At 43.1% G+C, this 24,393-nt stretch overlaps 1 protein-coding gene across 1 annotated transcript in view; it reads left to right on the top strand.

The window, feature by feature from the left end:
- The first annotated feature begins 1,866 nt into the window (after positions 1 to 1,866).
- LOC134089702 (ribonuclease inhibitor-like) overlaps positions 1,867 to 24,393 on the top strand; it is a 57,325-nt gene continuing 34,798 nt past the window's right edge. The window contains exons 1-9 of the mRNA XM_062544150.1: positions 1,867 to 1,993; positions 2,845 to 3,015; positions 3,200 to 3,370; positions 3,810 to 3,980; positions 4,135 to 4,287; positions 4,426 to 4,596; positions 6,990 to 7,160; positions 7,308 to 7,463; positions 8,456 to 8,502. Coding sequence (XP_062400134.1) covers positions 1,992 to 1,993; positions 2,845 to 3,015; positions 3,200 to 3,370; positions 3,810 to 3,980; positions 4,135 to 4,287; positions 4,426 to 4,596; positions 6,990 to 7,160; positions 7,308 to 7,463; positions 8,456 to 8,502 — 1,213 coding nt within the window. The 5' untranslated portion in view covers positions 1,867 to 1,991. The remainder of the gene's footprint in view (positions 1,994 to 2,844; positions 3,016 to 3,199; positions 3,371 to 3,809; positions 3,981 to 4,134; positions 4,288 to 4,425; positions 4,597 to 6,989; positions 7,161 to 7,307; positions 7,464 to 8,455; positions 8,503 to 24,393) is intronic.

Genomic DNA, 24,393 nt, shown 5'->3' on the forward strand with positions numbered 1-24,393 from the left:
CTATGCATCATTGCTTTCACGATTGTGAATGTGCATGTCGAGGGGCGGGTGTCGCGCACGAGAGGGAGAGGGAGAGAGAGAGAGAGCGGGCCAAGGGGGTTACTTATATACAGTTTGGCAAAGTTGCACGCATAGTCTACAATTAAAACTTGTGAAGGAAACGTATGCTTTCACCCGAGCAGCGTCAGGTGCACCTAGAATTATTTTCAGGCACACTCTTAAACATTTTGGGCGCATATGCACTCTGGAGCCCTGGACCGGGCAACGTTAGCACCCCTCCGTAGTCTGTCAAACACATGACACTCTTGGAGCTTAATCCCATGCTTCATGGACAAATGTTTTAACATATTGCTGGTATTACTACCCTTACACAATTTGACTTGTAGTATGAGTCGTCGCAGAGGGCGTGCAGTAACACAAAATTTCAGGAAAACCGGAAAAGGTCCGACGTCATGGAGGCTGAGGGAATCGTTAAGGGAATCGATAACAAAAAAGACGTACGATGTCGATGGAATTGATAAGTTAAACCCGGTTCCAAGACGGAACCGGTTATCGATGCCCAACCCTACTTGTAACCGTAATGAATTAATGAATTAATCTAAGTGCCTATCGAGTCTTTCAGGTTGAATTGAAGGCGTCTAAAACCATTTTCATTAATTTCAACAATGGTTTATTGAAACGTCGTTTGATTATAATTTCGCCAGTCATCACCTTCATTTTAATGATTAAATGAGACGGATTAAATGAGACGGATATGCAGAGCATTTCTCTCCCTCTCGAATGACCCAAACGTTGCTCTGGCATCTCTGCTGGACTGACTGAGTTATAGGCTACGTCGAGTGAGAGAGCCAGCTGTGAGGTATGGCTGTAAAACATTCGAAAACTCTGAAACTGCAATCTGACATGCCGAGCGTGATGTCTCTTTTCTGCGCTTGTCTTCGGGTTTTTCCGTGTTTTCCGGTATGAGCCGAACCTTCATTTTATTAGGGCGGTCTTATGTTGCCCCCTTGCGGTTGCAGTTTTAAACAAAGTCCCGATGCTTCGGGAGTCCCGATGTGCGGGAAAGAAAGGAGCATTCTCAACCCGTACCATCTGTAAACTGAGAAGCTCAGACAAAATGTGATTGAGAATAATGTCTCTACCCAGTGGTGACTATCAGGAACTGTGCGAGGTCTGACAGGTTAAATACATTCTTTTATGTTTCAATGGTAAGTGAGACAGATACATGAACTGTTCCATCATGAAATACTTCAGCATCAAATCAAATCAATCCATAACTCCTTTGGCAGGTTTATGTTACATTATTGTTATTATCTGTTTAACAGAGAGACTTCCTCAGTATTGGGTTTGCATTATGAGAATACTCCATGTTATATGGAGGTGTGTACGGTATAAATGAGGTGTAAAACACTGAACATGATGTTTTCTAGTCTGAACTGTTTAGATAAGTCAGATTTCTTTTCATGCAGCTCTGGGTTAATCACACTGATCAGTCTTTAGTGGTGTTGTGTCTGTGGTTGGGCAGTGTTAACTCTGCGTGGTATTCAGGGCTCATATATTATTCTCTCCTCTTATTCCCCTTAGTAGTTTTCTTTTGGCCTGGTACTGTATGTGGGGCAGTTATATCCTTTTCCTCTCACTCTTCCTGCAGATTTGAAATTATTAAAATATAAATATAAGGCGACTATAGGAGGAGTCCTACAGTTGCCCCAAAATACCTAAACCTGCATGGTATGTACTTTTAAACATGACACATTATCTTTTTATCATCGTTTTTGTCTCTTTCAGACTTGTTGACTGTAAGCTAACAGAGAGGTCCTGTGAGATTGTGATCTCAGCTCTGCAGTCTGCAAACTCCCCCTTAAGAGAGCTGGACCTGAGTCAGAATTACCTGCAGAAATCTGGAGAAAAGCTGCTCTCTGCTCTACTGAGTCCAAACTGCAAACTGGAGGCACTGAGGTTCAATACAATTAGACAAAGACTCTTCAGTGATGTATTTTATTTCTGTGTTTTTTTCCGAATATATTCTTAAAGGGATATTCCGCCATTTTTGGAAATACGCTCATTTTCCACCTCCCCTTGAGCAAAACAATCGATATTTACCTTGTTCCCGTTCATCCAGCCATTCTGTGAGTCTGGCGATACAACTTTTAGCTTCAGCCTAGCATAGATCATTGAATCGGATTAGACCATTAGCTTCTCGCCTGCTAGCTTCATGTTTAAAAGTGACTAAGATTTCTGGTAATTTTCCCATTTAAAACGTGTCTCCTCTCAAGTTAGAAAGTGCAATAAGACCAACTGAAAATGAAACCTGGCGTTTTTCTAGGCTGATTTGACATGGAACTACACTCTCATCTGGCGTAATAATCAAGGCAACTTGCAAACGTACCATAGGCGCAGTGATATCGTACGCAGCATCTGAAAATAGTCCCCATAGACAACAAGCAGTAGTAGTGCCAGTAGTTTGCAAGTTGCCTTGATTATTACGCCAGATGAGAATGTAGTTCCATGTCAAATCAGCCTAGAAAAACGCCAGGTTTCATTTTTAGTTGGTCTTATTGCACTTTCTAACTTGAGAGGAGACACGTTTTAAATGGGAAAATTACCAGAAATCGTAGTCACTTTTAAACATGAAGCTAGCAGGCGAGAAGCTAATGGTCTAATCCGATTCAATGATCTATGCTAGGCTGAAGCTAAAAGTTGTATCGCCAGACTCACAGAAGGGCTGGATGAACAGGAACAAGGTAAATATCGATTGTTTTGCTCGAGGGGAGGTGGAAAATGAGCGTATTTCCAAATATGGCGGAATATCCCTTTAACCATCATGTCAACTGTACTTGACAGGCTTGCTGGCTGTGGATTCCATAAGAAATCTGGTGACATTTTGAGCTTTGCTCTGCAGTCAGTAAACTCTCGCCTGAGAGAGCTGGACCTGAGTAAGAATACTCTGGGGGATTGTGGAGGAAAGCTGGGCTCTGAAGCACTGAATCCACACTGTAAGATGGAGACACTTAGGTTGGTGTTATTGGGTGAATTCTGGATTTATAAGGACCCAATATATTTTAAGTACCTGTGTGTTAAATAATTTATTTCTTGTCTACTATTGTAAACAGTACAAAGAAAATGGAATCACATTGCATTACATTAAAAGACCTGTTGTTGTAAACTGTCAGATAAACCCTGTTTTATACTCTTGCAGACTTGCTGACTGTAAACTAACTGAAAAGTCCTGTGAGATTGTGATCTCAGCTCTGCAGTCTTCAGACTCCCCCTTAAGAGAGCTGGACCTGAGTCAGAATGACCTGCAGAATTCAGGAGAGAAGCTGCTCTCTGCTCTACTGAGTCCAAACTGCAAACTGGAAACACTGAGGTTGAATATAAATATGTATTTACCATTAGACAAAGACTCTCAAGGAAAACTGAATCACACTGTATGACATTTGACATTGATGTAAACGGTCAGATAACCCCTGTGAGGTTGTTGTGTTGTGTGTAGACGGTGTGAACCAGACAAGAACAGCATTACTGATCTACAGTACTCTTTAGTGTTTTATCCTCTCTGATTTTTAGAGTTTGTGATTTTTCCACACTGAACATTGAACAGGAAACAATATGGGAATCATTATTAAGACCAACTAGCAGAATCAACAATGTCATTTTAACTGATAAAGTTGTATCAATTCCCTCCTCATATTATTCTCTGCACTTATCCCTCACACACTGTATATGGGGCAGTTATATTATTTCCCTGTCTCAGTCTTCCTGTAGGTTTAACTTTACCTTTTTATACACTTCTGCCTCTCTTGCAGACTTGCTGGCTGTAAGCTAACAGCGAAGTCCTGTGAGATTATGGCCTCAGCTCTGCAGTCTGCAAACTCCCCCTTAAGAGAGCTGGACCTGAGTCAGAATGACCTGCAGGTGTCAGGAGAAAAACTGGTCTCTGCTCTACAGAGTCCAAACTGCAAACTGCAGACACTGAGGTCAGTAATATTCTTGATTGCGTTGGCAGACACTAATGTTGTAGACTATTTGGTGTCAAAAGTAGACTGTCCTAATCAGACAATGACAGCATCACTGTTTACCTTTGATAGAAATGTTGTCTTTGATTTCAGTATTTGTGATTCTGTTTTACAGACTTGTTGGCTGTAAACTTAGAGGAAGCTTTTTGGCCTTGGCTCACCAGGGGGCAAATCCCCACCTAAGAGAGCTGGACATCAACGACACTGAGCTTGAGGACTGTGGAGGAGAACTGCTCCATCAGCCACTGAATCAACACTGTATAGTGAGGTCTGTATTTCTTTTAACAGCACACAGAGACAGGTGCTTTCTATTTAATGAACAGCCATCATCTTTTTTCTATTATTTTATGTAATGTAATGAGAATAGAGGACATGCTGTTTACAGTGTTTTCCTCTTTTGCTGTAGACTGACCAAGTGTAAACTCAAAAACAGCTCCTCTGAGGTTGTGGTCTCAGTTCTGCAGTCATATATTTCTCAACTAAGTGAGTTGGACATGAGTGGCTGTGATCTGCAAACATCTGAAGAGAAGCTGCTCTCTGCTCTTAGAAACCCAAACTGCAAACTGGAGAAACTGAGGTCAGTAATACTCTGAATTAAAGTCTGTCCACAGATGACTTCACACTTTGAGTATCAAATAATGTTAATCAGATAGCATTTGATATTCAATAAGGAATTGACAAACGTGTTTCAATAGTACAGTATCTGTAACTTAGAGATTTGTAATTGCAGAATGTTGACATCACCATTTGATATTCAGTACTTGATAAACAAACAAACAATAGTAATTGCAGAATAGAGACACAGTACTGTCGAACAATTTGTACACAGACTAGATTTGTAAGTGAAGGACATCATTTGGTAATATTGAATTATGTAATAATTGTTTGTAAACACAGAAAATACAGTAAGACATATAAATACTGTTAACTATACAGTATAACAATACAATAAAAACACATATACAAAAAAATTAGAGGTGGGCATAGATTAATTTTGTTAATCTAGATTAATCTCACTGTAATCTTGAAATTAATCTAGATTAATCTAGATTAATTTTAGGTGCACCAGCGCAAAATTTAGGTGCACCCACATTTCTCATTGCATTGCCTTTGACGCTAAAAGGTCCCCTTTTTATTGCTGTCCTTTCATATAATGATTTTTTAACAACAAAAAGTCTAGAAAAAGCTTGAAACACAATAAAAGATTTTTTTCTTTACAAAATTATTTATATAAGCCTATTCTACATACTGAAATGTCTGATATTCATGACGGCACACTTTATGCATATTGCAGCCTACTATATTACAACTCTGCCTCTTTAATTCAGCTGTCTGCTTGAAACCTCAAAATGTAAACAAAGCCTAGCATAGTTGGCTACTTTATCATAGTTTACTAGTTGGACTGCTCAGTTTCCCCACGTGTGTTTACTGTAAGTTTCAATGTGGGCTAATACTTTTTCTCCTTTCGAGTTTTGGAGTTGGAAAACATTGGTATTGAGATTATCATCCAACTCATGCAAGAGTGACTTGAATGTAAGAGTTTTAATCAACTTTCTGCAGCAATGATGCTAACCGGAATTTATATTAATTTAGCTAACGTCTTCTATATGCATCATTGCTTTCACGATAGTGAATGTTTTATTTGGATTAAATGTGCATGTCGAGGGGCGGGTCGCGACTCGCGAGTGTCCATTGAGCGCGCACGGGAGAGTGAGGGAGAGGGAGAGGGAGAGGGAGAGAAAGCGGGCCAAGGAGAGGGGGGTTACTTCTATTAGGAATGAGCGATCAGGTGCCATTCGGGAGGGGTCTGAGCTTATCGTCCATGTTGGGAGGATGTATCATTGGTTACTGTTTGGTAAAGTTGCACGCATAGTCTACAATGACAACTTGTGAAAGAAAGCAGCCGAGCAGCGTCAGGTGCACCAGTGCGACCTAGACTTTTTTCAGGCGCACTCTTAAACATTGGCGTTCGCGCTAAGATATCAAGGTGAAAGTGATCATAGCTTGCGTGGTATAGACCCAGCTCCCAGCCCAACTTTGAGAATAGATTAACGCCGATATTTTTTTTATCGCCCGATAAGAGTTGCACGATAACGCAGCACGTTAACGCCGATAACGGCCCACCACTAAAAAAAATATACAATTACAATTGAAAAGAGGGAAGGACTAGTGCAATACCAGTATAGTCTGAGATTTAAGATTTAAATATACTGTAGATATAGTGCAAGACAGCTCAGTGTAATAGTAATATATTAATAGTAACATTGTAATTGTCGCTTTAATGGTAATATGTTAATAGTAACATTGTAATTGTCACTTTAAAGGTATACTATGCAACATTTTTCAGTAAATCAATTCGTTCCATACTGTTATGATTAAATGAGTCATTACCGGTCGAACAATGTTATTTTCGGCCGCCCCAGTGGTCTGTAGCAGTAGAACCACGCTTGCAATTTCAGGAGTCCTCGGGCACGCACCCATGCTCTACTCCAGGAAGTGTCATGTGAAGTCTCATGATAAGGCACGGCAGACTGACCGATTGAGGAGTTTCGTAAAATATACACGCTAAAGCTGTAGGGGAAGCTCTGCAGAGAAATATGCAAGCATAAAACGAGTGAAAACTAAAAATGAAAGCGAAACCGCGATGAAATCGCCAATCCTGCATAGTTTTCCTTTAATGGTAATATTGTTGTTGTCAGTGTAATGGTGATATGTGGAATATGCATGAGGTAGATTAGCAGATCAGTGGTGATTGACTTTGTTCAGTGTAAGGGTGGGGACTACTTTAAGATAATCTATTGTGATTTCTGGAGCTACAACAGGCATTTGGCTGTTGGTGGGTTCTAATTTCCATCCCTGATACAGTCACAAATCATTTTAATAAGATAGAGTAATCTGACGACATGCAGCTGTTCCGTCCTCTAATTATTTAGCAACTCTTGCTCTCTCTGACTCCCGTCTGATTTGCAGACTTTTCGGCTGTGGACTCACTGAGAAGTCTGGTGACATTTTGAGCTTTGCTCTGCAGTCAGTAAACTCTCGCCTGAGAGAGCTTGACCTGAGTAAGAATACTCTGGGGGATTGTGGAGGAAAGCTGGGATCTGAAGCGCAGAATCCACACTGTAAGATGGAGACACTCAGGTTGGTGTTATTGGGTGAACACTGTTTCACAGGCTTTACAAGATCCCATTCCCAACATTATGCAATTGTGTTTTCTTTTTTGTCTGAAGTTGGTAGAATGTTTTGAAGCATGCTGCCTACATGTTGTTCCTCTCCAATCTTTTGCAGACTTGCGGGTTGTAAACTGACAGACAGAGCCTTAGATGATGCAGCCTCTGCTGTGCAGCACATGGTCTCCCTGAAAGAACTGGACCTGAGTGACCATCACTTGGATATCGCCAACATTCAGCGTCTGAATGTCTCCAACAGTTTGCAGATATTAAGGTTACTTTTTTTTTATCACTCTTTTGATTTCTCTCTTGGTTTTATTTTCTCTCTTGATTTCTTGCTTGTTTGTCTAAGATATCTGCTGTATATTTGCTACAGCAAATGCACTGTATGGTTCAGTAAGGGTCCCTAAATTGAGTAAACTAAGTCTTCTCCTACATTCTGGTATGCTGAGGGAAATTACACAATGTATGAAGGAATCTACAGTGTCCATATTCATACGTATGATCTGAATAGTGTCCATACAGTATTCATATGATCTGAATAGTGTTCATATTCATATGATCTGAATAGTGTCCATATTCACACTTATGATCTGAATAGTGTCCATATATAGGATCTGAATAGTGTCCATATGTATACATAGGATCTGAATAGTGCCCATATTCATACAGTATAGTGTCCATAATATTCATACATATAATCCAAAGTAATGTACTTTAAATCTCTCTAATTCCCTCACAGTATCAACATGCATGGATTAGGTCAGGGAGAAGGGAGTCCACTCTATGCACTGAAAGACCTGGCTTGTTATTTCCGGTGGAGCCTGGTGTTTTCGTATCCGCCGTTGCTAATGTAATTCGTGTCTACATGGACCCAGTTGGGTGTTGCACCTAGTGAGTCAGCACATTACGATAAAGAAGGATTCATGCGTGTGGTAATATTTTTATTATTGGGCAAACAAGATATTCAGCGTCGGGGTGAACATGTAAGGAGCAGAATATAACAGAAGATGCTGTTACAACACCGCTAACACTCCACTGGAAATAAGTGAGCCAGGTCAAGATCTTTCCGTTGCATAGAGTGGATTGCCAATCAGTATGTCTGTTGTAACATTGTTCCACAGCTGTGTAGGTTCAGGTCTTTATTCAGTCATGTCACTGTCAGTTCTATTATACAACATGCCCCATGTTGAAGTCCCATGTCCATGTTGTAGTTGTATTGATGTGAGTTCTCCTGTGTTCTCTTTCTCTCTCTCCCCTCTAAAGGTATCACCATGGAGAAAATGGCAGAATCCAACCAGAACTGAGAAAGTGTGAGTGTTGATTAATATTTAAGCAATAAGCCCTGAGAGGCCGTCGTTTGGACTGGTTTTAGAACAGCTAAGGGGCGTTGTTAGGCACAACACACAATCTGTGCTGTATCTGTGATTATCTGTACAGGTGTGACCACATGTTGTGTCATTTCTGATCACACTGACGTGTGTGTGTGTGTGTGTGTGTGTGTGTGTGTGTGTGTGTGTGTGTGTGTGTGTGTGTGTGTGTGTGTGTGTGTGTGTGTGTGTGTGTGTGTGTGTGTGTGTGTGTGTGTGTGTGTGTGTGTGTGTGTGTGTGTGTGTGTGTCTGTCTGACTGTCTGTATGTGCTTTCTTATATACTGTACATCATTTGGAAAGTGTCTTGTCACTAGCAACAATATGTCTTTATCATTGAACAGTATTTGGTGGTTCTTACGGGAAATATTTTGGTTATTTGGAAGCTTAATATAATTGATACCATTTCCATGTGTACTGAACTTGTTGGAGGAAAGTTTGAGTGTTTTGAGTGTAGAATGAAAGGGAAAGATCAGAGCAGCACAACACAAGACTTAAAGTAGAAAGAAAAAGTCACTGTGATCTGATTTCAGACTCTGATGACCTTGGTGAATGTTAAACACACATGTGTACATGGGGAATGGAGACGAGGCTTTAACATGTTAATGTGTTTAATGTGCAGTTTAATTATCCAGATGGTGGCAGGTAGGGATGTAACGGTATGAAAATTTAACCCCACGGTTATAGTGACCAAAATTATCACGGTTTTCGGTATTATCGCGGTATTTTAAAAATTGTGTGTACGATAGGCTGTGTTAAGAAAGCGCTGATGGGTGTAGACAAGCTGAAATATTTTAGTTTAAAAAAGTGTTTCTTACATTAAAAATAAAGGCAAACCCTTATTGCCTTCAGCAGGATACCGATCATTCACAGCAGTGGCAATCCTAGTCTCTGCTCAACCCTCCACACACACAGAAAATGGCTTGTCTTGTTTATTGCATATTTTGAATTCATAAACTTTATATATTTTGCTAATAGTTTAGAATATGTTAGGATCTGCATAATTACTTAATTGCTTAACATATTCAGTAATTTGAATACTTCATATTGATTTTTAAACTATTACACTTGTCTTTAATAACAGGGGTGTTGTGCAGGTCTAATTGAGAGCCTGTCACTTTAAGAGATACGTGAAGTAGCCTAATTATATTAACCTTCATTCGGTTTTAGTAGTCACGCATAGTTCAAGGATATCCGTTTTCATTGAATAAAATGAATGTCCAAAAAATCAACAAGTCAAAGAAAATATTGCTGGGATCATAGAAAAGATAAGTGTCTTGCAATGTTAACTTCTATGATTTTGGTGAGCACTAGGCTACTGTACATTAGCCTAATGATAGACATGCCGCGTGAGCTAACGGGATAGTTACCTTGATGGAAAAGATTGCCAATAGGCTGTGTAGCTTTTTTCGGAAATTGAATTAAACACTACAGTAGGCCTAAATGAACTAAATTCCATAGCCTACTGTAGTTAGGTTACCGTGGCATTGTGCTCACTTTTTCCTTGGTTGGAAATGTTGGCTGCTTATAGCTTAACTTATGATTTGGAGTTTGGTATATCTGTTATATCCAATGAGTGACACCCAGCGCTCAACATAAAACTTTACGGCATTCTCCTGATAACGTTAATGGAATAGCCTAGATTTAATGTGAACGTGTAGGCCTACATAAAAAGACGCAGAGTGGCCAAATGATACAGCGCACGTTTTGGGGTGAAAATGTTGCGCCCTTTAAAAGCAGGTGTAGCCTTATCCGAATCATGGTTAAATCCATCAATTAGAAAACAGAATTAGTAAGGTAAAGTTTTGTTTCATAGTAGCCTTCCAGCTTGTGTCAAAGCAGGCTCGGATGAAGCTGGGAGGAATTAAACACGCGGTTACCACACCGTAGTATCAACCGTGATAATAATGATATTCGAAATGAACGCGGTAATTGTTATCATCAACATTTTTATCATGGTTTACCGTCACACCGGTAATCGTTACATCCCTAGTGGCAGGTAACTGCTGTAACTGCACCTGGCTAAGGCCTCTCCAAGGTTTCTCCTCCTTGCTCACACCAATGGGCATCTATGAAACAAACCGGTCCAAACAGGTCACTAACTAGGCACTACTAGATATGTTGCTTTGGTCTGGGTAGCATAAGCAGCCATTTGGTATCATTGTTCATTTCTCAGTTTGTTCATAGTTGGCAGTATTGGTCTGCTCAACCCAAGTTTTGTCGTTATTGAATGGCATTTCCTGCTGCTTTACAGGTGTACAGTAGTTCCATGATGGCGTCCATTTAGACTCTTGGGTGATGGGCAGTAATGTTCTGGTGCTAACATGGCTGTTAAATCATCTTGTGTGTGCTTGCACTGTGGCCAGTTCTTTGACTGATTTGAAGATTTTCAACTGATTTTTGCTTTGCTTGACTTGTTTTTTGCTGTAAAGGAAATTTAAACATTCAATTGTGGCCATTAGTGGATTAAAAACAATATACAGTAGCCAGACATCAGAGAGATGGCAGAGACAGGAGGAAGGAGAACTTGTGCAGCATGATACATGAGAAGCCCCCGGCAGCCTATAGGCTTGCAACAGCCAAGTTTCTGATGTTTGACACACAAGCATTTGTTTGTGTGTCTGAGTGAGTGTGGGTTCATGAGTGTGTGCAGTGTGCGTGTGCAGGCACATCTGCAATTGTATGCCTGTGTTTGTCTGTGCTTTTGTGTGTGTGTGTGTGTGTGTGTGTGTGTGTGTGTGTATGCATGGTGAAATGTGTACGCCACAGTTGGAGTAGTGCAAGGATGAAAGTGGTAAATAAACACAGGGGGGCAGTGTGTGTGTGTGGGGGGGTAAATATGGGGAGTTGGAGTAGGAGAGACAACTATATATTAGACAATACAAGACTGTACAGTACCACACATAGCCATACTATCCATACATGCACACATGATACAGCCATACATAATTGTACACACAAACACACACACACACACAAATGCACACACACAACCACTATACTTACAGGTAAGACAATTATACATACATAAAACGGCAGGCCCATGGACATGAGACATGTACTGCAAACAGTATACATTCTGGATGCAGTATAGCAAGTGTGAAATTAACAGTGTAGGTAGAATTTAAAAAGTAAGTAGTGACCATGGCAATGCATCCAGTATAGCATATCATAAAAGAAATAAGGCAGCACATGTGGGCAATAAAGGGAAGGAACTGTTCAGTCACTGACCATTTAGGATTCTGACAGCTTGTGGTATTAAACTGTGTCTGAATGGTGTGGTGTGGGTGGTAATGCTCTGGTAGCGCTTACCAGAGGGAAGCAGAGAGAAGAGGGAGTGAGCTGGGTGGCTGGCATCCTTGATGATGGACTCAGCCCTCCTCTGACAGCGTGTGGAGTAGACAGTTGACAGAGGTGACAGTTGACAGTTGACAGAGGTCTATGGTGGTAGAATAGTGTCATACCTTGCAAGCTCAATACAACATCCTCAGGAGCAAATACTATTAATTCACTCAGACACAGCAGCGAGCGAGGAAAACAACAGCTGGGAGCCATACGCTCTCCAAGATGAGTTCTGCTCGCTCTCTTGAAGTACAGCTTTGCTCGCGTGGGTTGACTTTTGACAGTTTGGGGGACAGAACCAATGGAGTTGCCTGTTGTGATTGGTCATTTTTCAACCTGAAGTCCCGCCCGCTTAGTTACTGTCTGTTGCTAAATTTCTACAGTCGTGTGTAATATTAACCACCCCTTCTGTTGTTTCTGTTTACTGCTTACTGTGTGTGTGTGTGTGTGTGTGTGTGTGTGTGTGTGTGTGTGTGTGTGTTCAATATTTGTGTCTGTGTGTGTGTTATTGCTCACTGTGTTTGCTGCTTACTGTTTCTCTTTTGTGTGTGTGTGTGTGTGTGTGTGTGTGTGTGTGTGTGTTCCCATTGTTCCTGCTCACTGTTTGCTGCTTACTCGGTTTCTCTTTGTGTGTGCGAGCGTGTGTGCGTGTCCAGTATGTGTGTGTTTGCTCTGGTAGCACTTACCAGAGGAGAGAAGAGAGGATAGGGAGTGAGCTTGGTGGCTGGCGTCCTTGATGATGGACTCAGCCCTCCTCTGACAGCGTGTGGAGGCTGCTCAGACCCAGGTCTCTTGATGGCACAACAGTGTTAAAGGCAGAGCTGTAGTCAGTAAACAGCATCCTGACAGGTGTTTTTCTTGTCCAGGTGAGCTAGGGCAGTATGCAAGGTGATGGAGATGGACAGATCTGCCGTGCGTACAGTATATGGAAACTGAAGTTGGTCCAGGAAAGCAGGGTGGTGTGTAGATGTAGGCTGTAACCAGTCTCCCCAGACAGTTCACCACCACGGAGGTTAGGGCGATGGGCCAGTAGTCATTCAGGCAAGACACAGCACTTTTCTTGGGCACTGGCACAATCGTTGTCTTTGTGAAACACAAAGGCACTGTGCACCAGGGCAGGGACAAGTTGAAGATGTCAGTGTAGGTTTGTGGCACCTGAGTGGTGCACGTCTTGAATACACAAGACGGGATGTCATCAGCGCTGGCAGCTTTGTGAATTTTAACCCGTTTTAAAGGTTTTGCCAACCTCACCCTCTGAGACCTGTAAGATGTCTCCTCCTACTGGAAGAGCACCTTCATCCCCCGGTTTAGACTCACAAGACTCAAAACGAGCATAGAGTTTATTTAGCTCGTCCAGAACCGAGGCAGGTGTGTCTGTAAGAGCTGGTGTCGCTTTATAGTCTGTGATCACCTGCAGTCCCTTCCACAGGCAATGTCACAGTTGCTGAAGTCATTCTCCAACTCATTCCCATACTGTTTTTTAGCCACTTGTATTGCCCTTCTTAGTGTGTACCTTGAGTTCTGATATCTAATCAGGTCGTGGTCCTCTCCCTCAGGCTCAGGTAAACAGCGTTGTTTACCCAGGTGTTCTGGCTGAGAAAGGATCGGACGATATGGGAATGCACACACAAGTCCATGATGTAGTCCGTCACCTGATGCACTCTGTCATTGAACCGGCGTACTCGTCCAGCTCCGCCGAGGAGTCTTTGGACACAGACCACTCCGTTAAGTCAAAACAGTCCTGAAGTTCAGACTCGTGTTCTGCAGAGCAGCATTGAACTTCACTCACTGCTGGTTGCTCACACTTTAGCTTCGGTTTTGTAGGCCGGCAGGAGGAGCACTGACAAATGGTCACAAAGTAGGGAGTCCAGGAGAGTCATACACTCATAGACAATACAGCAGTTACAGTATGTACGTGTGAAACAAGTGGTCCGATTTACCAAAGAGTGTGTGTGGTACAGACCTGTATGAGCCTTTCAGTGGGGTGAAACAGTGGTCGAGGGTCTGATCGCCCCTGGTGGGACGGGTGACGTGCTGGTGGTACTTGGGAAGGACTGTTTTGAGGTTGCAGTGATTGATGTCACCCGTTATGATGAGGATTGCTTCCTGGTGCTGACTCTCTTGTTTACAACATACAGTTCAAGTGCCGCTGCAGCAGGGGCGTCTGGTGAAATGTAAACAGTTGTGAGAAGTATAGAAGGAAACTTTATCAGCAGATCAAACGGATGCCATAGTCAGATACTCCAAAAGTGTGTTTGGGCTAAGCCAGGTCTCGGTGAAACAGAGTACACTGCACTCTCACAAGTCCCTGCATGAGCTGATGCAACAGTGGAGCTCATCCAGTTTGGTCTCCATGGACTGCAGATTAGCCAGCAGTAAGGTAGGGATGGGAGGCCGGGTTGGACGCCTTCGCCGTCTGGCTAAGACGCCACCTCGTCTCCCCCTCCTCCACCGATGAGTAGACCTGTTGACCGATCCGCTTGTGGAGTTACAAACAATATCCACAGGTAATCCTGTTATATTTATATTGATCATTACATTGCTTCTGATGTCCAGGAGAGTCATACAGTCATAGACAATACGGTAGTGTGTGTGGTGTGTGTTGTCCCTGCTCCCCTCCTGTGTGTGTGTGTTTGTATATATTGTCTTTTGATCCGTGAGGGAAATTTGGTCTCTGTATTTCTCCCAATCCGTGAGTGAGTGAAACACACACAGCACACAGTGAGGTGAAGCACACACACTAACCTGGAGCAGTGAGCTGCCTGCTACAGTGACGCTCAGGGAGCAGTGAGGGGTTACAGTAGGTGCCTTCCTCAAGGGCACTTCAGCCGTGTGTGTGAGCGCAGGAGAGCAGTGAGGGGTTACAGTAGGTGCCTTCCTCAAGCGCACTTCAGCCGTGTGTGTGTGTGTGTGTGTGTGTGTGTGTGTGTGTGTGTGCCTTCCTCAAGGGCACTTCAGCCGTGTGTGTGTTTGTGTGTGTGTGTGTGTGTGCCTTCCTCAAGGGCACTTCAGCCGTGTGTGTGTGTGTGTGTGTGTGTGTGTGTGTGCCTTCCTCAAGGGCACTTCAGCCGTGGATGTGAGCGCAGGAGAGCGCAACCTCTTCCCCTTCCCACATTTTTCCTGCTGGTCGGGGATCAAACCCGAAATCCTAACCTGTGTGTTTGTGTTTGTTTGTGTGTGTGTTGTCACGACTATCTAGCTCAGAGTAGCCATGACGTAAAGGGAGACCACACCGTTTGAACAGTTAAATACAAATAATTTATTAAAGCATACAATTATACCACTAAAGCATAATCTAAATCAAGACCAATATCAAGTCAGTAAATGAGAAGCAACAAATGGTTAATCAAATGTGTTGTGCAGATCAGTGAAGTGTAGGCTATGTGTTAAGCAAAAGGCAAAAGGGAGTATGATGCTGCTGCCACCAGCACAGAGGCCTGAGCCAAGCAAAGCAACGCAGAGCAAAGCAGAGAGAGAGCAGCAGGCCAAAGGTGTTGTTGAACAGTCCCGCCAATCAGCTGTTGTCTAGCCCAGGTAGACCAGAAAACAGACAGCTCCCCCTTCAGACTCGGGGGAGAGAGACTGCCCGAACTTACACTGTCAAAAGGTGGAGTGAGCACACCCAGCACGGCAAAGCGGGCGTGACAGTGTGTGTGTGTGTGTGTGTGTGTGTGTGTGTGTGTGTGTGTGTGTGTGTGTGCCTGCCCCCCTTCTGTGTATGTGTGGTGTGTGTTGCCCCTGCTCCCTGTGTGTGTGTGTGTGTGTGTGTGTGTGTGTGTGTGTCTGCGTGTCTGCCCCCCTTCTGTGTATGTGTGGTGTGTGTTGCCCCTGCTTCCCTCCTGTGTGTGTGTGTGTGTGTGTGTGTGTGTGTGTGTGTGTGTTTGTTCCTCCTCTGGCGTCCTCTCTGTACCTGTCACTGTACTCACTCACGCACACAGTTTTTGTCTTTGTGTGTGTGTGTGTGTGTGTGTGTGTGTGTGTGTGTGTGTGTGTGTGTGTGTGTGTATGTGTGTGTGTGTGTGTGTGTGTGTGTGTGTGTGTGTGTGGTGTGTGTGTTGTCCCTGCTCCCCTCCTGTGTGTGTGTGTGTGTGTGTTTGTGCATTTTTGTGTTTGTTCCTCCTCTTGCCTCCTCTCTGTACCTGTCACTGTTCTCACTCACACACACACACACACCCCCACTGTATTTGTGTGTGTGTGTGTGTGTGTGTGTGTGTGTGTGTTGTACCTGCTCCCTTCCTGTGTGTGTGTGTGTGTGTGCGTGTGTGTGTTTGTTCCTCCTCTTGCCTCCTCTCTGTCACTGTTTTCACAGTTCTCACTGTACTCACTGTTCTCACTCACTCACACACACACACTCACACACACACTGTATTCGTGTTCTCACTCACACACATACACTCACACACACACACACACACACACACACACACACACACACACACACACACACACACACTGTATTTGTGTGTGTGTTTGTGTTTCTTGTCCCTGGTCCACTCCTGTGTGCGTGTGTGTGTACTCACTCACTCACACACACACACACACACACACACAGTGTTTGTCTTTGTGGTGTGTTGCCCCTGCTCCCCTCCTGTGTGTGTGTGTGTGTGTGTGTGTGTGTGTGTGTGTGCGCGTGTGTTCCTCCTCTTGTCTCCTCTCTGTACCTGTCACTGGTCTGACTGTTCTCACTGTACTCACACACACACACACACACACACACACGCACACACACACACTCTCACACTCACTGTGTTTGCCTATGTGTGTGTGTGTTTGTCTCTCTGTGTGTATGTATTTGTTCTGATGAGGATGTTCTCTCCTCTCTCCTCTCCTCTTGTGTGCAGATGCCTGTGAGCTCACACTGGACCCAAACACAGCAAACAGAACTCTCTCTCTCTCTGAGGGGAACAGAAAGGTGACACGTGGGAGTGAGCAGCCGTATCCTGACCACCCAGAGAGATTTGACTCCATCTTCTCTCAGGTGCTGTGCAGAGAGGGTCTGACTGAACGCTGCTACTGGGAGGCTGAGTGGAGTGGTGGTTGGGTTGATATAGCAGTGGCCTATAAGAGCACCCCGAGGACACAGGGGAGTGGGGAGAGCAGCTTGTTTGGATCTAATGCCAAGTCCTGGAGACTGTTCTGCTCTGGTAACAGTTACTCTGCCAGGCACAATAGTAAGGAGACTGCCATACCTGCCCCCTCCTCCTGCTCCAGCAGAGTAGGAGTGTACCTGGACTGGCCAGCAGGCACTCTGTCCTTCTACAGCGTCTCCTCTAACACACTCACCCACCTGCACACGTTCCACTCCACATTCACTGAGCCCCTCTATCCTGGGTTTTATGCTTATATTAACTCCTCAGTGTCCTTGTGCCAGATCACATGACCTCCTAATCCTGCAGCAGAGTAGAGCAACACACACCTATTTACACACGTGTGCGTGTGCGCGTGCGTGTACGCGTGTGCGTGTGCGCGTGTGTCCTTTTCATCCTCTGTGTTCCATCTTCCCTCTGACTGTGTTTTCACCTCAGTTTCTCTTACTCTCTTTGTGTGTGTGAGGGGGGTTGTGTCTGTGTAGTGTTTGTTGCTCCTGCTTCCCTCCTGTGTGTGTGTGTGTGTGTGTGTGTGTGTGTGTGTGTGTGTTGCCCCTGCTCCGCTCCTGTGTGTGTGTGTTCCTCCTCTTGCCTCCTCTCTGTACCGGTCACTGTTCTCACTGTATTCACTGTTCTCACTCACACACACACTCACTCACTCACTCACACACACACACACGCACACACACACACACACACACACACACACACACACACACACACTCACAGTCACACTGACACACACTCACACATTCACTCACTCACACACACTCAGTCACAAACACTCACTCTGTCTCTCTCACACACACACACACACACACACACACTATACACTCACTCACACACACTCAGTCACAAACACTCACTCTGTCTCTCTCACACACACACACACACACACACTAGCTCACACTGACTCACACTCACACACACACTTACTCACATTCATTCTCACACACACACACACACTCGCTCAGTCACACTCACAATCACACTCATTCTCACACACACACACACACACTCTCACGCACGCACGCACGCACACACACACACTCACTCGAACTCAAACACACACACACACACACACACACACACACACTCACTAGCTCACACTGACTCACACTCACACACACATTCACTCACATTCATACTCACACACACACACACACACTCGCTCAGTCACACTCACAATCACACTCAGTCTCACACACACTCACTCTCACTCTCACGCACGCACGCACGCACACACACACACTCACTCGAACTCAAACACACACACACACACACACACACACACACACATTCACACACTCGCTGACACTCAAACTCAATCACACACACATACACTTACACTCACACACACACTCTCTTTCTCATTCTCTCTCTCTCTCTCTCTCTCTCTCTCTCTGTGTTTCTGCTTTCTCTATTCCTTCCTCTGTGTAGCATCATCCCTCCTTCTGTTTTGTTTTCCTGGCTATTTCTCCTGTTTCATCCCTCCATTTTACAGTTTTTTACAATCACTTTGCTACTATTTTCAGAACCTTGATGTCATTTTTCAAAACTCTAGACACAAAACTCAAAACGGTTATCACTTGTAACACAGGCCCTCTAATGTTCAAAACATTGGATTGTACATTCACATCTTCAAAGAAATCTTGCAATTGCACAATCATTGGTTCAAAAAACAAATTTACTGTGAAATACCACTGAAACATAACTATAGATCACCCGCACACAAGTAACCTATAGTTTCATTGTGTCATTGTTTGTACAATCATTAGATATTGTAGAACAAAATAGGTGATACAGGTTTCATTAAGGTACTACAGGAACAGTGCAGTAAACACATCTCTGTAAAAGTACTGCAGTAGTAGAGAGAATACTACAGACACAGTGGAATCACTGATCAAAGTTTGTAATATATTGATGCAAAACACTACAGTACAATCACAACATAGGTTTATTTGAATTAAAGTAAAAATAATTAGCTATGAAATAGAAAAGAAAAGACAGCCTGATGAAAATATAAAATATAAAAAATATATATGTTTTTATTTAAAGAAATAAAATATTAGGCTACATCCATGGATATTGTAGTCTAATTGGTTCATGCTCCACGCTAATTGGTGACAGTGAATCTCGTTACAGTATCTTGAAACTTTCATGATTTGCAGTAAACATGGAAGATTGTGTGTGTGTTTCGTGTTTCCATGCAACTGCATAAGAGTAATGCAACAGTTACTTATCATTTTGAGCAGTTGTATCAATTGATAGTTAGATCATTGTAAGGAAATGAATAGGCGCTCATTTTAAATGTCATATTGAACAGGTGAGTTTTGTTGAATGAACAAATGATCTAAGTTGTATGTGTATTGTATCCAAGCAATCGAGAAAAGGGTTAGAGTTTTGAAAAATGTGCATTTTGATCATTGGTTGTGAGTTTTGTGTCTAGAGTTGTGAAAAATGACATCAAGGTTCTGAAAATAGTAGCAAAGTGATTGTAAAAAACTGTATTCCTCACACACACATTTCTCTCCCCCTCTCTCTGTCGCTCCATTTCAATCCTGTATTCTATATTTGATCATCTACATTATATGGTGAGCATGTCGTATCCAACTAGAGCAAACACACCAGATAACAAATGAATGTTGTGTGTTGATGATCTTAGAGTGACATTTGAACTTGAACTTGGAGTGTTGTATGTACTCTGAAGAACGGGTTTTCTCCACCGTTAATTGATATTAGTAACAATGGAGTTTGTTGCTGCAGAGACTTTTTTTACATTGATATACTTGAGGGAGACAGAAGGAGGGGAGTCCCTTATTTTCCCCTGTGTTTTTGATTATAAATTGTATTTTTGATAGTAAATGAAATATGTTATTGGTTAAAATGTTGTCTTAACCTTGATATGTGTATATCCACAAAGGCAAACAGGGTTTAATTAAAATATACAAATTAATTGAAATAAAATGTTAAATGTATGTTATATTCAATTTCATGGCACATATGTATTCTTAATGAGTCATTCTCCTTGACCTTAAGGAATTAAGTTAAAATAAAATGTAAACAAATGTTTGGTGTGTGTAGTATTGTGTTCAGTTTCAAGGTGTGCATATTCTTAATGAGTCATTCTGCTTGACTTTGACAATGTCAGCCAGGTCAAGTCCTCCTTCTATGTCATAACCCAGTACGGTTTTGATGTGGAGTTACTGTGGGGAAGAATTAGCCTTTGAGACTCAACTGTGAAACCAATACAGCATTTATTCCTTCTTCATAACACATTTCCTGTGTAATATTCACTGGCAGCAGGTGATAACGGACTGAAAATCCTCAATACTTATGCCTCGTGTAAAGGACGAGGCTGGTTCATTTATTCCCAGGGAAAGGTCCTCTAGCAATTGTGCAGGCACAGTGGAAGGCAATCACTAGACCAGCAGGTGGTGCCACACTGTGGCCAGCTAATACAACATTGAAAACACATTGATTGTCAAATTATGCCAGAGCAAGAAATTAATACTTAATCATCTTGATCAAATAAGTCATAAACACGTTGACACGTTGAAAGTGTTTTGTTCCAAAACCCTTTCCCCTGCTGAAGAGGGTGTTGATCTTCAGTCTCAATCACACACATAACAGACTGCATCATATTCAATAAGTATATTTTTTGCATAGCCTGTAATATGTTATTAGAAAGCCTAATTGTTTAATTGTATGCAACTGTTTTTTTTTTTTTTCTTGTTTGTACTTTTTCTGTGGCCCAGTAGGGATTGTCCTGCAGCATTTGATCATGTTTCCGTTCCATGCGGCCCAGCAGTGCTGGACGGTGGCGCGCTGTCTGCAGCGGTGTCCAGCGGGACGTGGAGCCCAACTGTCAGTTGGTGAGGTTCCAGCTGAGCTGCTCCACCATGTTCCTGCTGCCTCAGGCCTACTGGGACGGCCCTGAACATCAGGGAGGTGAAGGTTCAGTCCTCACTGACTGCTGTGGAACCAGCTGTTGACCTCAATGCAAATGGAGGGACACTAGTGACCCTCAACAGAGTATCCAGCTGCTGCAGGTAAGCTGAGCAGAATGCAGTGCAGTCGGCCCGCTCAAGATAACACAGAGTCCAGTAAACAGGCACATCTGGGCTTCTATAACACAGAGTCCAGTAAACAGGCACATCTGGGCTTCTAACACAGAACACAGTAAACTGGCACATCTGGGCTTCTAACACAGAACACAGTAAACAGGCACATCTGGGCTTCTATCACAGAACACAGTAAACTGGCACATCTGGGCTTCTGTTATGTTAGTCCATCCTGTCCAGCGATAACAGCTTCAACTCTTCTGGGAAGGCTTTCCACAAGGTTTAGAAGTGTGTTTATGGGATTTTTTTTACCATTCTTCCAGAAGCATATTTGTGAGGTCACACACTGATATTGGATGAGGAGACTGGCTCTCAGGCTCTGCTCTAATTCATCCCAAAGGTGTTCTATCGGGTTGAGGTCAGGACTGTGCAGGATAGTCAAGTTCATCCACACCAAACTCTGTCAACCATGTCTTTACAGACCTTGCTTTGTGCACTGGTGCAGTCAGCCCCCTATTTCTATTTTGTTTGCTAAAATTACATACCCAAGTTTTAAGCAGAATGATAGAAGAACGAATGATGTTTCAAAAGATATACAGTATGCGTTTTTCTTAGATCCTTTTTGGAAACTCCAAACTGTATAACCAGAATTAAACACCTCTAACTTAACAACCCCTTTGCCTGCAAACTAAACCCTGGCCTCCAATGAAGCTGACACTTTGGGGGGCTACTATTTGGGTTTGGATGTTGGTGAACCTGGAATAAAATAAAAGAAGCATTATCCCAATAATCATTAATTTCTATTCTGCCTATGACATTTTGATAATAAAAGGCCCCAAAAAAGTGCACTGGCTAATGTGTAGGGGTGGGAGTGGATCATGGAGACATGTGTAGAGAGGTGGGAGGGGAGACAGTGCTGAGTGTAGAGAGGTGGGAGTGGAGACAGTGCTGAGTGTAGAGAGGGGAGAGTGGAGACAGTGCTGAGTGTAGAGAGGTGGGAGTGGAGACAGTGCTGAGTGTAGAGAGGTGGGAGTGGAGACAGTGCTGAGTGTAGAGAGGTGGAGACAGTGCTGAGTGTAGAGAGGGGGGAGTGGAGACAGTGCTGAGTGTAGAGAGGTGGGAGTGGAGAGTGGAAACAGCCCAGAGTGTATAGAGGGGAGAGTGGAGCATGGAGACTGCCCCTAGTGCACTTCCTCATCCTACTCCTCTCACTCTCTCTTCATGTCTTCCTTCTCACTCACACACACACACACACACACACACACACACACACACACACACACAGCAGAGGTTGCGATTCACTTTTTTTAAATTATAGTGGTGAAAACCTGCACAGTGACATCTCCAGCAAACACATCTCTGTAACAGACACAATGTGAAAATCTATAGTATAAAATCTATACTATAATTATATAGTTTCTATAGCATAAAATCTATACTATAAGTATATAGTATCACAATTTCATTAACAGAATCAACAGAATCAGAATCATCAACCAATACTAGAGAAGCACTCAGAGAGAGCAGACCTCCGCCAAGCGTAACAAAGTTCAACCAAGACTCCCCCTGTGACTGTTCTGTTGAAACCGGCAGACCTGATGTGCATGGAGACGCCTGCAACCAGTCATCTGTACTGACGGGAACATGCAGGGAAAACATTTGCAGTGGACACCTGCTGGCCACCATGTGAATGATTTTCTGTTGCAAAAGTGAAATACTCTGCTCAAAAAAGGGAACACTGGTTCATAGCATCAAGTCAGTCCCACTTGTGGGATAACTGATCTGGCCAGTTATGTAACAGAGGTGGTTGTGAATCAGGTTGACCTGCTTTGATGTTAACGGGCACAGGTCCCTATAGAGGCCATCTGGCCCTCAGGCCACCTTGAAGTCTGTTTCTGACAGTGTGGCCAGAGACATTCACACCAGTGACCTGCTAGAGGTCATTCTGTAAGGCTCTCCTACTGTTCCTCTTTGCACAAAGGAGCAGATACTGGTCCTGCTACTGGGTTAAGGACCTTCTACCACTCTGACCTGCTCTCCTAGAGCGACTGCCTGTCTCCTGGGATCTCTTCCATGCTCTTGAGACTGCAGTGGGAGACACAGCAATCTTTTTGGCAATGGAAAGTTTTGGTGTGCTATTTTGGAGGAGTTGGGACTACCCTGTGCAACCTCTGTAGGCTCCAGATATTGACTTATGTTACCAGTAGTAACACTGACCCTATCCAAATGCAAAACTAGTGAAAAATAAATGATAATTGATTGAGATGATTGAGAGTGCATAATCTCACATATAACCAAATCTGTTATGTACAGTCAGTATGGGTCTACATTTACCACTGTGGAAAACACTGCACCCTTCAATAATGCTTGGAGCTGGAGATTTGGGTGTAAAAATCGAGTTTGATTTAAATAGAACATTTAAGAGAGTCTTTCTGAAAAGAAGTGAAAAAGGTCCAAGTAGCAGTTCCTGAGTGTGGCCACTGGAGGGAGGAGAGTTTGGTCTCTAGGCCCTGTCCAAATTTACTGTGACAGGCCCACACAGTCTCTCACCCTGTCTGGTCTCTGTAGCACAGTAGGCCTACAGTGGATATGGCAACCAAATTGGTGTGCTATCAAAATAAGTCCCCATGAGGACACAGTCCTCCCCATTTTATGTCACTACACCATCAACAATAGCCTACACCACTGTCAGGTTTTGGTAAGATTATGAGACTGATTTCATGTCATTGTGGTGGCCATGTAGCCTGACATTGAGATTTTGACCCCAACCAAAATGATGATTTGGATGGAAAGTCAACTGAATCTCTATATTACCATCTTGCTATCTAGCTGTGGGAACTGTAGGTGCCTCTTCTCAACTTCCCTCAATATTTTCTTATCCAGCTCAAAATGGCTGATCCTAGCCTTCACTAGAATATCAATTTGTTCCAGTATCTTACTTCATTTCAACCTTCTGTGTTGTCAATGTGACTCCTGTTTCCACATTTCTCTATCACCCTTCAGAGCCTCTCCCTCACTCTCTATGTGCTTCAACTTTTCTGAGAAAGATAATGGCTCACAACATTCTCAAAGAAGACAAGCGACATTGTACAATTTAAAAAGCAGCTGTAACAAAAGTCAGAGAGGCCAATTAACCCTTTCATGCGCAACGTCCACATGCGTGGACAGTAACTTTAACTCTGTTTTCTACTTATTTATCATGTTGATATACACCAATCCACTTCAGGGCAGTTTTAGTAGGTCCTTGGCAATATATTAACAATATGTATCATCTTATATTTGGAATATTGACTGCTTGATGACATCATCAATTCAACATGAGTGACAGTAATGGCCATATGC

Source organism: Sardina pilchardus, chromosome 1, assembly GCF_963854185.1.
Source record: "Sardina pilchardus chromosome 1, fSarPil1.1, whole genome shotgun sequence".
Classification (NCBI taxonomy): domain Eukaryota; kingdom Metazoa; phylum Chordata; class Actinopteri; order Clupeiformes; family Clupeidae; genus Sardina; species Sardina pilchardus.